Raw genomic sequence first — 17,841 nt, 5'->3', positions numbered from 1 at the left:
AAATGTAGTTTTCTAAGAGAAAAAGGAAGTAAGTTTAATAGCTAGCTAGCATCTTCCACAGTTTTCTAGTCATGTGATAGGGTTAAACTGATCAATTTACACTCTTTTCTGACAAATGCACACATTTATAAGCATTGTTGATTAGCAATAGAGTGTAGTCTGATTAGACTGGAGTCTAGTAAATTCTTTTATTCTGTGCAGAGTTAGCTGGTCTTATGAGCTTTGCCTGTGGTCTCATTAGCACCAGTCTCTAACCAGTAATCCTTCCCTTCTCTGAATTACTCTATTATTTATTATCCCTATTTAGATGAAAATCAGAGTTTTCAGAGCTTTAAACTCCTTTTAGTTATTGTATGCACTTAACATAATTTTGTTTTTGACTATGCAGTTTAGCTATTACATTTACCATTTTTATGGTTTTAAAGAGATATTCCTATTTTCCTTAGTGTTTTTTTTTTTCCTTTTTAACCCCAAGGATGTCTGTGGAATGGAACATACGATAATAAGTGACAAATTTGGGTCACTAGTGTTCCATCTCTTATATTGCTGTATTACTTTGAAAATATTGGCATTTTTTTTTGTGGACCATTTTAAAAAAAAAATAATTAATTTATTTATTTTTGGCTGTGTTGGGTCTTTGTTGTTGTGCGTGGGCTTTCTCTAGTTGCAGAGAGCAGGGGCTACTCTTCGTTGTGGTGTGCGGGGTTGTCATTGCAGTGGTTTCTCTTGTTGCGGAGCACAGGCTCTAGGTGTGCGGGCTTCAGTAGTTGTGGCTCACAGGCTCTAGAGCGCAGGCTCAGTAGTTGTGGCATGCGGGCTTAGTTGCTCCACGCATGTGGGATCTTCCCAGACCAGGGCTTGAACACGTGTCCCCTGCATTGGCAGGTGGATTCTTAACCACTGTGCCACCAGGGAAGCCCTGTGGACCAATTTTTTTTAAGTCCTTATTGAATTTGTTACAATATTGCTTCTGTTTTATGTTTTGGTTTTTTGGCCACGAGGCATGTGGGATCTTAGCTCCCCGACCAGGGATCGAACCTGCACCCCCTGCATTGGAAGGCCAAGTCCTAACCACTGGACCACCAGGGAAGTCCCAAATATTGGCATATTTAGAACTGACAGTAATATTACCTTATAATTTTGAATCCTCTATGTCTTTGTATTCTTAGGGCCTAGATGTTTTCTGATAAATGATGACCAGCCAAACTAATAGGCTCTAACCATGGTGATTTACAGGCATGTGTATTTCTAAGATATTTTTAACAGCGTTCATCATAAGATACATTTGCTGGTTAACTTAATTGGTTAAAGGGTTCCATTAAGAAAAGTCCTGCTATTTTATTCCCAAATTAGTTAAATTTTTTTCCATGGACACAGACTTTACCTCTAATAGATGTTAATTATTTCACAGCCAATTAGTGAAAAGTCATCTCATAGCATGTGTATGTGTTTGTAAGGCATTCTGCAGTATCATCAGTTTACAAGTTGCAATGTGTGTAAAGGGTTTCAACTGAAAGTGTCAGTCCCTGTACTAATTTAAGTGAGTGAATTTAGGCTTCCTAAGCCTTAAAGATTAATAAGCTCTTAATCCAAGAGTAGGAGGAGATAGTAAGAGAAGGGTAATTTGTTGTTAGGATATAAGGATTACTAGAAGCCAGCAGTTTAGGAGGGAACATAGGATCTAATCTGAAAAAGAGCAACCAGTGTGGATAGCCCAGAGAGTATGGGAAGGGTATTAATACATAGAGAGTCAGACACCATCCTTCACACCTTACAGTCATTTATCTTATATTAATATCTATTGGGTGTTAACAGATGAGGAAAACTAAGCCCATAGTGCTTCCAAGTCTTTTTTTTCATTTTGCACTATACGGAAATGATGCTATTTGTACAATGAGAATTTGTTTAAAATAAAGCAGAAAAGTTGAAATTCAAATTTAATTTATTTTAACATTATTTTGTTTCTATATTTAGTGCGCCTTTCACTTTTTTTTTTAAAACATCTTTATTGAAGTATAATTGGTTCACAATGGTGTGTTAGTTTCTGCTTTATAACAAAGTGAATCAGCTACACATATACACACGTTCCCATATCTCCTCCCTCCTGCATCTCCCTCCCTCCCACCCTCCCCATCCCACCCCCCCAGGCGGTCACAAAGCACTGAGCTGATCTCCCTGTGCTATGCGGCTGCTTCCCACTAGCTATCTATTTTACATTTGGTAGTGTGAGAAATGCAAATCAAAACTACAATGAGGTATCATCTCACACCGGTCAGAATGGCCATCATCAAAAAATCTACAAACAATAAATGCTGGAGAGGGTGTGGAGAAAAGGGAACACTCTTGCACTGTTGGTGGGAATGTAAATTGATACAGCCACTATGGAGAACAGTATGGGGTTCCTTAAAAAACGAAAAATAGAACTACCATACAACCCAGCAATCCCACTACTGGGCATATACCCTGAGAAAACCATAATTCAAAAAGAGTCATGTACCAAAATGTTCATTGCAGCTCTATTTACAATAGCCAGGACATGGAAGCAACCTAAGTGTCCCTCATTGGATGAATGGATAAAGAAGATGTGGCACATATATACAATGGAATATTACTCAGCCATAAAGAGAAATGAAATGGAGGTATTTGTAATGAGGTGGATGGAATTAGAGTCTGTCATACAGAGTGAAGTAAGTCAGAAAGAGAAAAACAAATACAGTATGCTAACACATATATATGGAATCTAAGGAAAAAAAAAAAGGTCATGAAGAACTTAGTGGCAAGATGGGAATAAAGACACAGACCTACTAAAGAATGGACTTGAGGATATGGGGAGGGGGAGGGGTGAGATGTGACAGGGTGAGAGAGTGTCATGGACATATATACACCGCCTTTCACTTTTAAAAGAGATCTGCAATACCTACAATTGCCACAAGATGGCAATGAAAGGCTGAAGATCTTGGTTGAAATTTGATTTTTGAGACGATTGATGAGTTAAGATATATTTATATTTTGTATGTATTCAAACCAAAAGAAATTTGAACTATGATGTATTTTTTAAAAATTTGAGTGAGATTTTGGTATTTTAATATCAAAAATACTTTCTTATTTACTTTTAAAAATAAGATAGTCACAAAAGTTGATGTTATTTCTGACTAATTCTTTTGGAAATGGATGAAACATAAATCTTAGTGTAATAGTATAAGAAGTTTTATTATAATACATCCCTCAGAAAGACTTCAAAAGAATTCAAGTTAGCAAACATTTAGAAGGTCTTATTGTTCTATAATTTATAAGGTCTTATTATGCAAATAGAAGATATAGACCTTGCCCCCAGTAAGCTTTCAATTTAGTTGGAGAAAAGAGAAATGTATATACAATTTGAAGAGAGAACAAAATAAAAAAATGATCAAGTACAGTGTTGTATGATATAAACTATACAAACAGTGTGAACTGGGAATAATGAGAAGTTAAGCAAAAATTTTAAATGGTATTTTACAAAAGCATTCTTGTATCAGTTGAAAATACCATGTTGAAGTTTTATTTTACTGCGATTATCTATAATTTATTTAAACTATGAGGAAATGTTTAGCAATCTGGAGAGCTGTGTAAGATTCAATATTTGACATAAAACATAAAAAACACTTGAAATATTAACTTACCTTTTATTTCATGAATCTATGATTTTTTTTCTAATTGAAAAATATTTTTCAGAAGAAGGTGAAGGTTTTCTGGTCAAACAGATGTTAGTTTTAATATTCTTAGATTACTGGAGTCTGAAAAACATATCATTAAAAAATCAAATATAGAATGGTGGTTACCAAGGGATGGGGGGAGGGAGAAAAGGGGATTTGCTGTTTAATGGATATAGACTTTGAATTTTGCAAGATGAACATTTTGTAGATCTGTTTCACAGCAATGTGAATATACTTAATACTACTGAACTCTGCACTTAAAAATGGTTAAAATGGTACATTTTATGTAAAGTGTCCTACTAAAGTTATGAGCAATTAATAGGTTTCTATTGAGGATTAGCAATGTTCCTAGCTTTATTTTAGTCATTAGGAGCTACTCAAAAGAAATAAAAGCCCCTTCAAGAAATTGTGTAATATAGTTGGTGATAGAAGATTAACCTAATATTAGTAGGTAATCTATTGAAGTCCAACATATACCAGGCATTGTGCCAGACATTTTATATAAATTATTTCAATCCTCAAAACAATATAGGGGAATGAATATTATTATACCTATTTCTCTATTTTATCATTAAGGAAACTAAGTTTTATAGCTATGAAGGTTCAGTACCTTGTTGAAGGTTGCCAAGTTTCCAGTCTTGCAGTTGGTATTTAAACCCAAGTTTTTCTAACCTCAAAATCCATTTTCTGTGTATTATACTATGCCCCTAATTTAAATAAAAAGCAATTAAAGAATACAAATAAACAACTAGTAATTTCACATTCTAGTTTGGTGTTTCTACTGCCAGTAAATATTGTCAATTTTGTCTGTTGACAAAAGATATGTGATTTAATTAACAATAGCAGTTAATCAGGATTACATTTTAACTTCAGAAAGGATAACCATGTACTTTTTTTGTTAGCTTGAGTTGTTGTCTCTATTTTTATTTGCTTTTAACTTTTGGAAACACTAATTTCTTTTCCCTGTATATTCGTGTGCAGGTTATGTGGGTATGTAATTTGTGCCGAAAACAACAAGAAATCCTCACTAAATCAGGAGCATGGTTTTATAATAGTGGATCTAATACACCACAGCAACCTGATCAAAAGGTTCTCCGAGGACTGCGGAATGAGGAGGCGCCTCAGGAGAAGAAAGCAAAACTGCATGAGCAGGCCCAGTTCCAAGGACCCTCAGGTGACTTATCTGTACCTGCAGTGGAGAAAAGTCGATCTCATGGGCTCACAAGACAGGATTCTATTAAAAATGGGTCAGGAGTGAAGCACCAAATTGCCAGTGACGTAGCTTCAGACAGGTAAACATTTTGCTTAATCTTTAGGTAAACATTATTTTTTTTTTTTTATTTATTTATTTATTTATTTTATTTACGGCTGTGTTGGCTCCTCGTTTCTGTGCGAGGGCTTTCTCTAGTTGCGGCCAGCGGGGGCCACTCTTCATCGCGGTGCGCGGGCCTCTCATTATCGCGGCCTCTCTTGTTGCGGAGCACAGACTCCAGACGCGCAGAGTCAGTAACTGTGGCTCACGGGCCTAGTTGCTCTGCGGCATGTGGGATCTTCCCAGACCAGGGCTCGAACCCGGGTCCCCTGCATTGGCAGGCAGATTCTCAACCACTGCGCCACCAGGGAAGCCCCCGGTAAACATTATTTTTAATCTTCATTCCAAACAGAAATAAAAATACATGAAATGTTTAGGCAACAAATGTGTTGTCTAAATATAATGTAAATGTCCATATGTTTTATAGAAATGCTGAAAGTGATGTTCAGGACTTGAGCTTTTATAGGTTTGAACAGTCTTAAGTTTGATGTGGGAGTGCCAGGTTTTTCCAGAATAAAGAAGTGAAATGAAACAGGGAACCTAGATAGGAGGTTATGGTCACAGGAAAGACAAACTGGCATAAGAGCAAGGGGAATGAAGAAGAGATTTTTTTTAAGACACTTTGGAGAGGTTCGATTGATGGGACTAACTGGAAGAGGAATTAAGAGAATGGGGAAGATTAAGGATGTCTCCAAAGGTTCTACCTCGGGTTGACGGATTAAGTGGTCTTCCAAGCAGGTAAATATTGATGGAAGGGTTTCGTGAGTTTGGTTTTTCCATGGGCTAACTCTTGTTATTTACTCTTTTGGCCCAGTTCTATGGGCTTCTCCATGTTCAAAGGGTTAGACTTTTTAAAACAGTGCTTATGGTTCTTAGAGTTCCTACTTTTGGAAGGGGGAGAATGAAAAGTTTTCTTGGGAAGATTATTTTTCTATAGCACGTTCCTCTGTTTAAATTGAAAATTAAAAACAAAATCTGGTTTACACTATGTTTGTTATCTAGAATTGGCAGATACATTTACATGTGAACAAGTAGAAAGTCATGCATTCTGTGGAAAAACAAATCTAAACTGTACTTATAGGATGGTGGGTTCTGAGCATTATCGAATGCAAGTCTGTGTGCCCGACGCACAGTGAGGCCAAAAAATACCAAAACATCAAAGTTTGGAGCAGAGAAAGGTATATTGCAGGGCCATGCAAGGAGACGGGTGGCTCAGGGCCCCCCAAACCCTGAACTCCCCGTAAGCTTTCAGCAAAACACTTTTATAGGAAATGTGAGGGAGGGGTGTAGTTAGTTGTCAAACTTCTTGGTGTCAGAACCTTTGTTCTTGAGGTCAGATCACGGTCAGGTAACGATGTTCCTGTAAACCTCCACCAAAATGAATGTTCTTCCCTGTTCTGACAAGAAAGGGCAAGGTCCTGAGGCTCAAGTTTCTCCCTCCAGGGTCCAGGCCCTGGCTAAGAGGAGGGGGTCCCAGCACGGGCCGTTACCCTGCCTGGGAGCGTTCGTCCAGCACCCAGTCTGGGTCCTCCTGCCAGTGCCCAGGCCCGGCTGAAGAGGCAGATCTCAGCTGGTGGTGCCCTCAGGGCCGGGTTATCAGACCCTGCCCAGCCATCATCACTGAGGGAGCCAAGTGCCCAGGACCCAGCTGGCCCTCAGGCTTTTCACTTTAACTGGAGCGAATCACTTGTAGCAAATACCTGTCAGGTGAATTCCCAGCTCACAACAGTTGTCCTTCTTTGAGAAGAGCCCCAACCGCAGAGGTGGACCTGAACTAATGATGTGCAGTGTTCTTGCAACTTACCCCTGACCTCCGGCCACCTCTTAGTTGGGTAGACAACTGATCTAAGCTGTACCAATTTTCAAAACTTGAATGGACAGACTGAAGCTGATTGAAGCTGTTACCTTAGTGGCAGTGTCCATATACTCCAGGTGCCGAGGCCTCCATTGACTGGGACCCATGGAGACTGCCGCCGCCATTAGGTCATGGCCTGGGCCAGCCAGTGGGCGGCCACGGCAAGGGCTCTGGAGCTTTGCAGGACACAGCCCTCAGCCTGTCCTGGGCCCCTCAGCTCACCCACCAGCCCGGAGGCCGGAGGGCCTCGAGCCCTGGAGAAGGCCACAATCCACCGCTCACGGCACTTACTGCCCGGAGGATCGCTGCGAGGCTGACTGCTGGCAGAGCGGGACCTCTAACCGCTGTTCTAAGGGCCTCGTGCTAACGGCCACGCGCTGGCCAGGTATTAAGGGTGGAATGCTAAGGGCTGCCCGCCCGCCCCGCCCCTATTACAATTTGAAGGCGAAGAACAAATCTCTCCTTTAAAGTTAACATCAGATTTTGCTCAACCCGAGTCCCTTAGTAACAAAAGTTGAGTTATGTTTTGTGATGTAGACCCTCCTCCAACTTGAGGGCAACTGACCCCTGCCCATTTACACAGCGACAGCCCTTACCTGCCTTTCTGCGGAGCCTGGGCTCTGACTGCTGGCCTGAGGTCCGGCGCTGGGCGTGGTGGTGCTGCCCTCCAGCCGCTGTGGGCCACTTGATCAGGCTTCCCTGGCCCAACACCCTGCCAGGTGCTGGGGATGGAAAAGCTCAAGCCCCAAACCCAAACGAGGGGAGTGTTGGCCAAGAACTGGAGGGCTGTGAGCCTTCAGGTATGCAGGGTTGGGGGGACGGGCTCAGCTGAGCCTGAAGAACCCGAGCGAGGCCAGCTACCGACTGGACCGCGCCCCTGCGTCCATGCCCCACCCCACACCAGCGTCCCAGCCTCTCCTGTGCGCGGCTTGGTGCGAGGCATACCCGCTCCTATTACGTGAGCACTCAGTTATAACAGGTAAGGTAACTGGGAGTCACTTTAGAGGGTGGCTAAAGCCACCACTCTGGTGTGTTGCTATGTCTTGGGAGAATAATACAATGATGGCTGTGCCAGATCTTTTGAAAACTTGCAAAAGTGAAACAATGTCATCCTACCTTTGGGCAAAACAGTTGGTGATTTCATGGCTGGCGTGCTATGAACTCGTCTCAGTGCAAAATCTCAGGAACCCAGGAATTTTAAGGTTAGAGGACCATCTTAGATTGAGGACCACCTTAAGCACACAAAGATTTGAGAGCAGGTAGTTTATATGGAAGGCAATCCCAGGCACTACCTGTAGGGAAGTGGGAAATGATCCAATTAAGAGGAAGAATACAATATTGGATGCATTCAAGAACAGGTAACCTCTTTTAGCAGCTGTGTCTTAATCTTACTGGGACTTTTGGGAGACCTGGTATTATGACCTCAAAGTTATCCCATATAATGGGCAAGGAGGCTGGGAGTATTTATCCATAAGTTTCCTTTGCTATTTATTGGTCTAGGGCTGTTCCTGGGGTTGTTAACTCACTAGAACTCATTGCTCAAGCATGCTCCTGTGCCAGAGAAAGCACTCAGGCAGAATATTAAAAATACAGTAAGAAAACATTACTATGTGGGGAACAGTGAAGGATACGGCAACGTGGGTTGAGACAGAAATCAAGAAAACTTGTAAAATGGCAAGTGAAATGGTCAAGGTATATGAGCTTGGGTGAAAAAAATAGATGATAACCAATGGAGATAGGATTTTAAATGAATGAATGATAATAAAATGGATAATGGGAGCAGACTCCTGCAAAAACTAGATAGCTGCATGAGATAGTTTCCTTTGGACTTTAGAGAGGTTGGTTTGGGAAGAAAAAAGGAAATACTAAAACACTGGGTCACATAATCGATTAGTAAGTTTTGGAGTGCATATTGTCAGGAGGTTACGGATGTTAAAAATAAATCCAACAAATTTACGAGTAATTAATTCATCATTGTAGGGAAGCTAGAAGCATATCTCTAATCTTTGAAGAAGGTGGTAATAAGAACAAATATATTTCTTTCAATATTATCTCTTAATGCCTCTTTCAATGAGAAACTACTAGCCTGAATAAACAGTAGAATCTGACCCATTATGGGGAAGCAAGGTGTAGTAGTTCCTTTTTTTCTTTTGCCTGGTGCCTTTGACAGCTATAACTAGTAAATGCACACTTTAATGACTCAGTGTATCCTGTAATTATATCCTTGCTTTCTGAACCTCATACAAGTCAGACCAATAGCTTCTTTTGTTAATAAGAATTACTTTTAGTCAGGGAAGAAGTTAGAGTTTAATATCAGATTTGGTAGTTATGCCTAGAAAATGGAATTGGTTATAATTTGTATAAAGTTTTATTTGGAAAGTACTTTCCCTTCAAGAGTAATTTAATTCCCCTTATCATCAGCAAGAAAGAGCCTATGGTTTATTATTTTTTAAATGCAGATTCTATATTAATTTATTAGGCATGTATCTTTGAACCTTTTGAATTCTTTCCCCTAGAGCAAGGGATCAGCAAATTACATCCCTGGCACCAAATCTGTGCCATCTGTCTTTTGTAAATAGAGTTTTATTGGAACACAGTCACATCTATTAGTTTACTTATTATCTATGGCTGCTTTCAGCTACTATTGTAGTTATAAGAGTTGAGTAGCTGCAAGAGACCATGTTACATGGCCTTCGTAGCCTAAAATATTTACTTTATGACCCTTTAGAAAAAAAGTTTGCCTTTTCTTGCCCAAGAGAGTAAGTAGTTAGTTCTCTTAGTGGTGTTGAAATTTCTCCTTTCTTTGCTCATTTTCTTCTGTTACTATTTAAATTACTTCAGTTAAGCCTGTTTTCTTGTTAGCCTTACCTCCCGCTCCTCTCTCTCTCTGTCTCTGTCTCTCTCTGTCTCTGTCTCTGTCTCTGTCTCTGTCTCTCTCTCCCCATGTTTTTCTCCTTTCTTACCACAATGGGTCTTTCAGCAGTATTTGACTTGGACAGTAAAATGGAGCATCTCACAAAAAATATAACTCCAGTTTAAAGTATTCTTAGTAATTTGTTCTTCAATACCATTCAGAAACCAGTGGCCTCAAAAAGAGAAACTTCAGTTTAATTAAATTTAAATCTATGGACCTAGAAGTATGTTTGAGAGAAAAGTGTGTTACATTTCCTTCTTTTTAGGAGCTTTAGTTTAATCTTTAACTATATACTGCAGTGGTTTTGACCTGTTTTATGACTCTTGACTTCTCTCACAGATCTTAGCACGGTGCTTTACACATAGACCTTTAGTATTTACTGAGTGAATGAATACCAAGTTGGCTCTAGACCTTAGCTTTGAGTTAATGAGTATTTACTTAATTCATTTATTCATAAAAATGGCAAATGTTTATTATCAACTTTGGTACAAAATATTGTTAGAGATTTTCAAATATTTTTTTTTAAATTTCAAAATACGTATTGAAATAACCACTTTTTTTGTTATGTGCAGTTTGTTTACCCTCTCCCTTACTATTTCCCCCAGGAGTGCCCAGTGGTTTCTCAGTCTTTAATTTACATCCATATAACCTGACGATCTTATTAAAATATAGATTTGAATTTGATAGGTCTGAGGTAGTACCCGAGAATCTGTGTTTCTAACAAGCTCCCAAGTGATGCCAATACTACTTACTAGTGGAGACCAGTAGCAAAGCACAAAGGCATCTAGAGATATATTAGGGAGGGAAACACCAGTGTCCTTTAATAGCTCAGTGGCAGTTGTCCTTTGTAGCTCTGTCACTAAGAGGCATAACACTTAGTGGACCTTTGTGGCTCTTAGAGGCAACATTGTTCCACATTTGAGTATATTGTTTTGACACATTTACTGAGTGGGGCACAGGTTGACGACATTCATGTAGGTGTAAGTATCTGACTCCTTTATTATGACATCTTGGGTTGTTGTGCTTGAGCATTTACTTATTTAAATATATTTTATTTTTTATAAATTATTTATTTTCCCTTTTATTATAGAGTTAGGAATATATATGTGTCTTAAAAATTATGTAAATTCTTAGGACAATTTTTTCCCTGGATTTCCTTTTCAGGGTAGTAAAGGGGATGTTACAAAGAATTTGTTTTACAAAGAGGCTTTGGCGTGGAAGAGGGTTGTGAACCACTGGGTTAGAGGATCTAAGATGGGATTTAGAGGAGGGTGGGTGAAATAGCCATTTTTAAAACAATATTATTTTGTTAAAAAATTACAGAAAAACCAAAGTAAAACTGTTTTAGAACATTGAATTGATGTTTTATACATTTGGAATTATTTAAAAGTTGGATGCTCATATTTTCCATAGTTGAAAATTAGTGAAATTTAGGAAAAAGCTAATTGGTTTTTTCTTTCATGTAACATTTTACTATTTATTTATTTAGTACTTCTTGGAATGTTGGGAGAAGTTAAAGAGTAAGAAATATTATTGCTAATTTGTATGGTGGAAGAGATACAAAAACTGGAAGTTAGAAGATATAGGTCCTGTTCTAACTTCTTCCCTTTACTGTTAGCATTTGTAGATGTATATCTTTTCTTTGTGTTCACTTTTCTCATCTCTGAAATAGGAAAGGCATTCTCCAAGATCTTGAAAAGACCTCCAGGTCTAAAATTATTTGTTATGTTGTATTTTATGGTCTTCTGCCATGGTATAAACTTGGAAGCATTCTCTTCCATTTTTTCTTCCTCTCCTATAATTGATAGTATTGTGTTCAGTTAGTAGAGGATTGTATTCATTCGTATTAAACTCATTTTTATAATCAGTTTATTCAACAAATATTTATCGAATTTCAGTATAGATATTACTTGTTACCACATGGCCAAATAATTTCACCATGATTCATATTTAAAGTTGAATATATTGGCAATATTAGGTTAAATCTTCACTAAGAACATTTTCACTGTGATCTTGTAATTGTATTACTATGTAATATTTCTTACTCTATTTCCCCTACTTATTCTATTGTGAAACAAAAGTTTAAAAGTGATAGGAAAAAGTAACAGAGTTACCTGCTGTTAATGGACTATGAAGCATTTTTAAGAAGCATCATTACAAAGAAACAATATTTTATAGGCATTACAGATTCTTAAGTATTTATTTCTGCATTTTACTGCTTAAATAATGACACAATGAAAATACTGAGAGACTACATTATGATTTTGTCTGGAATTTTAATTAGACAAGAGTGGAAAACAGAAAAGTCATATGACTAAATTACATCTCAGTGCATTTTGTTAGATGGTGAAAAATGCTACCAGGTGTAAGTGATGACAAGAGAGTAATACAATATAAATCGATTATCTTAGATCTAAAGTGTAAAGTTTTAAAGCAAGTTAAAACTTGTATAATGAATAGTTAGCAGTTTGGTAATAACCATCATTTCTTTATTGTCTGTTACTGTTGACCTTCCAAGTGTCTTTGTGAGCATTTGATTATTTTAAAGTAAAAGTAATAATTAAAATATATGTTTAAGACTTCTGCTATATGTATAGATGGAATAATAGGGCCTCGATTTACCTTTTTGCCTGAAACATCTGTAAAAATAGACAAACTATTTGACAAAACTATTGTTTTTAAGAAATTGGGCATCAGGCAACAAAGGAGAATAATACCTGAGAAATGGGAAATAAAGCGAGCCTTATAATTGCTTTGAGAGTTTCCAGGATGTTGCAAGGGAGAGGAGTATAGGCAGAGCCCAGAGGTCTTCCTGAGTTGAGGAGACAGTTCTGAGGGTATGGGGAGACCAAGGCAGCTGGAGTTTTCTAGAAAGAGTACCAGAGAGGAGAGAGCTGAACAGCAAGATATCCTGGAGATCTACAGATGGTAATTCTTGTGTATTCAGTGGAGGAATGATTGGGACATGCATGTGAAGAAACTACTGGAGGCCAGGGAAAGAATCATCCAAAATGACTAGAGAAACACTGACCTGCATTCACACAGGACCAAGAATAGTGTCTGTTCCCAGCAGCCAGACTAGAAAACCTCAAGATTCCTGGAACTCTGGGTAGAGTATTTTGGAAAGTCTTGCCTCAGCAGTGGGGAATAATCAATGCTAAACTGGGTACTGCTCTCAGACAGAATAACAAATCATAAAAACAAGACCTGAAAGGATCAGCCTGTTTCCAAGTAACTTAATTGCCTCCCAGAACAAAGTTCAAGAAGATTTATAGGAATACAAAAATATCCAGCACCCAACAAGATTAAAGTCACAATGTTTGGCATTCAGTCAAAAATAACCAGGCAAAACAGCAAGAAAGCACAATCAATAGTGAGAAAGTAATCAGACACTGGACACCAATCCAGAAGTGACACAGATGTTAGAATGAGCAGGCAAGAACATTAAAAAAGTTACTATAATTGTATTCCATATAATTTTAAAAGTTAAGTAGAAATATGTAATATATGAAAATAAATGCTAAAATGATCTAATGCTAAAATGAGATGAGAATTATAATATTGGAAATGAAAAATGCACTTGATGGGGATAATGGAAGTTTAGGTATTGAAAAAGAAAAGATTAGTGGATTTGAAGACAAACCAATAGAAATGATCCAAATTGAAACACAGAATTAAAAAAATGAATAAAATAATTTAAAAAGTGAAAGAGAATCATGAACTAAGGGACAATATCAAGCAGTTAATATACACGTCCTTGAAGGGGGAGGAGAGCATGCAGAGTACAAAGAAAAATGTAAAGAAATGATTGCCAGAATTTTTTCAGATTTCATAAAACTACAAATCTTTAGCTCTGAGAAGGTCTACAAACTCCAAACACAAGAAACATGAAGAAAACTACACTAAGGCATATCATAATCCAGTTTCATAAAATAAGTAATAGAGAAGCAATCTTAAAATCAGCCAGAGAAAAAAGACATGTTTATATATAGACATGCTTACAAAGATAAAGATGACAGCAGATTTCTTGTTGGAAACAATGTAAGAGAGATGAGAATGAAGCAAATGTCTTTAAAGTACTAAGAGATTTAAAAACATAAATAAGCCATCAACCAGTATTTTATACCCAGTGAAAATCTTTTAAAAATGAAGGCAAAAATACCTTTTCAGACATACAAATGCTGAAAAAATTCATCACCAGCATAACTGCATTGTAGGAAATGATAAGCAGAGTCCTCTAGGCAGAAGGAAAATTATACCAGATAGATATATGTATCTACACAAGAAATGAGGAACAATGGCAGTGATAAATACATGGGTAAATATATAATCCTTTCTTCTTGTTACTTAAAAATCTTTAGAAGATAATTGTTTAAATAAAAACAATAATAATGTATTTTGGGGTTCATACCATATGTGAAATAAAATATATGACAACAATGGCATAACATTTGGGATGGGAGACATAGAAGTACACTATTGCAAAGCTCTTTCATTATATATGAAGTGGTGTAGTACTGTTTGAAGAGGGACTATGATAGGTTAAAGATGTGTACTATAAACCCTTAAATGACAAAACAAAGAATTATAGCTAATAGATGAACAAAGGAGATAAAGTGGAATACAAAATATACTCAGTCAAAAGACAGAAAAAGGGGAGAAAAGGAAAAAATACGTCAGACAAGTAGAAAACAAAGAGTAAGATTGATGGACAAACCTAACCATATTGATAATCGTGTTAAATATAATTTGTCTAAACACCTCAAGGCACAGATTTTCAGATTGGTAGTAATTGAAAACCGAACAATACACTATCTACAAGAAACAGACTTTAGGGGCTTCCCTGGTGGTGCAGTAGTTAAGAATCTGCCTGCCAATGCAGGGGACATGGGTTCAAGCCCTGGTCCAGGAAGATCCCACATGCCATGGAGCAACTAAGACCGTGTGCCACAACTACTGAGTCTGCGCTCTAGAGCCCACAAGCCACAACTACTGAGCCCACGTGCCACAACTACTGAAGCCCGCATGCCTAGAGCCCATGCTCTGCAACAAGACAAGCCACCGCAATGAGAAGCCCGCACACCACAACAAAGAGTAGCCCCCGCTTGCCACAACTAGAGGAAGCCTGCATGCAGCAATGAAGCCCCAATGCAGCCAAAAAAAAAAAAAAAAAAGAAACAGGCTTTAAATATAAAGACAGACATAGCTAAAAAAGTAAGAGAATGGAAAAGATATACCGTGCTAAGCCTACTCATAAGCTAGCTATATTCAGATCAAAGTAGATTTCAGTGCAAACAATCTTATTAGGAGTGAAGAATGTTACATCACAGTAATAAAGAAGTCAGTTAATCAATAGGACATAAAAATCCTAAATATCTGTGTCTATATTAATAGAGGTTCAAAATACATGAAGGAAAAACTGATAAAACTACAAGGAGAAATCAACAAATCCACAATTATGATTGGAGATATCAATACTCTTCTCTCAATAACTGATAGAATAAGTAGGCAGAAACTCATCAAAGATATAGTAGACTTGAACAACAGTATCAACCAACCTGACCTAATTGATATTTACAGAACAATCCAGCAAACAACAATTTTGTTACCCCTAACAAATCATTAGGGGTACATAGAATAGTAACCAAGGTAGACTATGTTCTGGCCTTTAAATAAGTCTCATTAAATTGAAAGGAATTCAAGTAATAAAAATATGTCCTCTGATCACAATGAAATTACATTAGAAATCAGTAACAGAAAGACCTTTGGAAAATCCCCCAATATTTGGAAGCTGAATAACACACTTTTAAATAACCTGCAGATCAAAGAAGACATCAAAAGAGAACGTAGAAAACATTTTAAACTTTCATTAAAATGAAAACACAACACCAGAATTTGTAGGATGCCACTAAAGCAGTACTTAGGGCACAATTTATAGCACTAACACTGGTATTAGAAAATAAGAAAGTTCTTAAAGCATTGATCTTGGTTAGAGGTCCAAACACTACCTGATTTGAAAACATTATAAGTCTGCAGTAATTAAAACAGTATGGTATTGACATAAAGAAAAGTGGATCAAAGAAACAGAATGGAGAGTCTGTAATATGTACCCACTCATATTGACAACTAATTTTCAACAAAGGTACGAAGGCAATTAAACAGAGAAAGAACAGAAAGGAGAAGAAGACTTAAAGCAGGTTGTACTGTAGCAATGAATATCCATTTAGAAAATGAAATTTGAAGCTTCCTTTTTTACCATAAAAAAAACCCAAAAATGGATCATAGCTGTAAATATAAAAATTAAAAGTATAAATTCTAGAAGAAAATATAGAAGAAAATTGTTGTGACCTTGCTTTGGGCTAAAACTATAAAGCTTCCAGGAGGAACCAGAGGAGACTATCTTCATGACGTAGGCAAGAATTTTGTAGATAAATACAAGAAGTGCTAATCATAAAAGGCAAAAAAATGACAAAATAGACATCATCAAAATTAAAACTTTGTTCATCAAAGATACCAAGAAAATGTATAACCAAATTATACTTCAAGAAATTTCAGGAGAAAATATTTTCAATACATGTAACTTAAAAAGAATATAAAGAGCCCTTACATTTAAATAATAGAAATAAAAATAACCCTAAAAAGTGCAAAAGTATTTTCTTCGCAACAGAAATACACAAATGGCTAATAAACAAAAGAAAAATGTCCTATGTCTTTAGTTATTTGGGAGATGCAAAGCAAGATGACCATGAGATACTTTGATGCACTCACTTGGGAAGTTACAATTTAAAAAAAAAACAATGAAAAACCTGATATCACTTAACATCTGTGAAGATTTGGAGCAATTGGATCTCTAATACTTTGCTGGTGAGAGTTTAAAACATGTAAAATGGTACAAGCGTTTTGGAAAAGTGTTTGACAGTTTCTTATAAAATTAAATATACACTTGTCTGTGCCCCAGTAATTCTACTTTTAGGTATTTACCTAAGAAAAATGGAATCATATGTGTACAAAAATACTTGTGTATTAAGGTTTATCACAGCTTTGTTCTTAGTAGCCCCCAAATGGAAACTTCCCACATGTCCACCAATCAGGTGAACGGATAAACAAATTTTGGTAAATCCAAATAAAAGTATTGTTCATTAATAAAACTAGAGAACTATTTACATGCACAGAAACACGGATGTCTCAAAACCATTGTGCTGAGTGAGAGAATCTAGACATAAAAGAGTATATAATATACGATTCCATGTATATTAAGGTCAACAGGAGACAAAACAAATCTTTAGTGGAAGAAATCATAACAATGCTTTTGTTGGGGAAACTTCCTGGAGTGATGGAAATGTTCTGTGTCTTGAGAGGGATATGGATTACTAGTTGTATATATTTGTCAATAGCTATTGTAGTGTTACACTTAAGATTTGTATACTTTTTACTGAATGTAAATTATATTTCAATAAAAAATTAAAAGGGAATTATGTTTATAATTGCTACATTAAATTGTTTAAATAAAAAATTTCCCAGTTTTATTGAAATATAATTGACGTACAACATTGCGTTAATTTGTGTGCAACATGATTTGATACATGTATATATTGCAAAACGATTTCCACAATAAGTTTGGTTAACATCCATCACCTCACTTGGTTATACATTTTTTTTCTTGTGATGAGAACCTTTAAGATCTTCTCTCTTATGTTTCCTACATTTTAAGATTGCTAGTTTCATTGAAATTTTATTGGTATTAAATACTTAAGCTTTATTGTGAAATTGCATCAGAAGTAGATAATTTTTCTTCATAATCTTTCAACAATGGCTCTTTTTAATAGATTCAGAGGTGTCCATATTTATAGAATGCTGATAGTAGACCTAGAATCAAACCAATTATATTTAGAGTTTACTAAGTGTGGATTACATATGATGTACAGACTATGTGGATTGTTTCTATGAGCTGTCCAATGAAACTGTGACATAATTCTTATGAATCTTATTCAAAATGGTTATATGGGGTATGTGGCGAGGGAAAACTAACATGAGAGGAGGTGGATAAAGACATGTAAAGGGAAATAAT

At 36.8% G+C, this 17,841-nt stretch overlaps 1 protein-coding gene across 11 annotated transcripts in view; it reads left to right on the top strand.

Annotated features, from left to right (window-relative positions):
- RIMS2 (regulating synaptic membrane exocytosis 2) overlaps nucleotides 1-17,841 on the top strand; it is a 589,248-nt gene that overhangs the window by 197,678 nt on the left and 373,729 nt on the right. For all 11 annotated transcript variants that reach the window (XM_036830456.1, XM_036830453.1, XM_036830454.1 and 8 more), the window contains one exon: nucleotides 4,674-4,984. In XM_036830456.1, the coding sequence (XP_036686351.1) occupies nucleotides 4,674-4,984 (311 nt within the window). The remainder of the gene's footprint in view (nucleotides 1-4,673; nucleotides 4,985-17,841) is intronic.

The sequence above is a fragment of the Balaenoptera musculus genome, chromosome 17 (assembly GCF_009873245.2).
Source record: "Balaenoptera musculus isolate JJ_BM4_2016_0621 chromosome 17, mBalMus1.pri.v3, whole genome shotgun sequence".
Lineage (NCBI taxonomy): Eukaryota > Metazoa > Chordata > Mammalia > Artiodactyla > Balaenopteridae > Balaenoptera > Balaenoptera musculus.
Note: the sequence above shows the minus strand (reverse complement) of the source record. Positions and strands in the feature narration are given on the sequence as shown.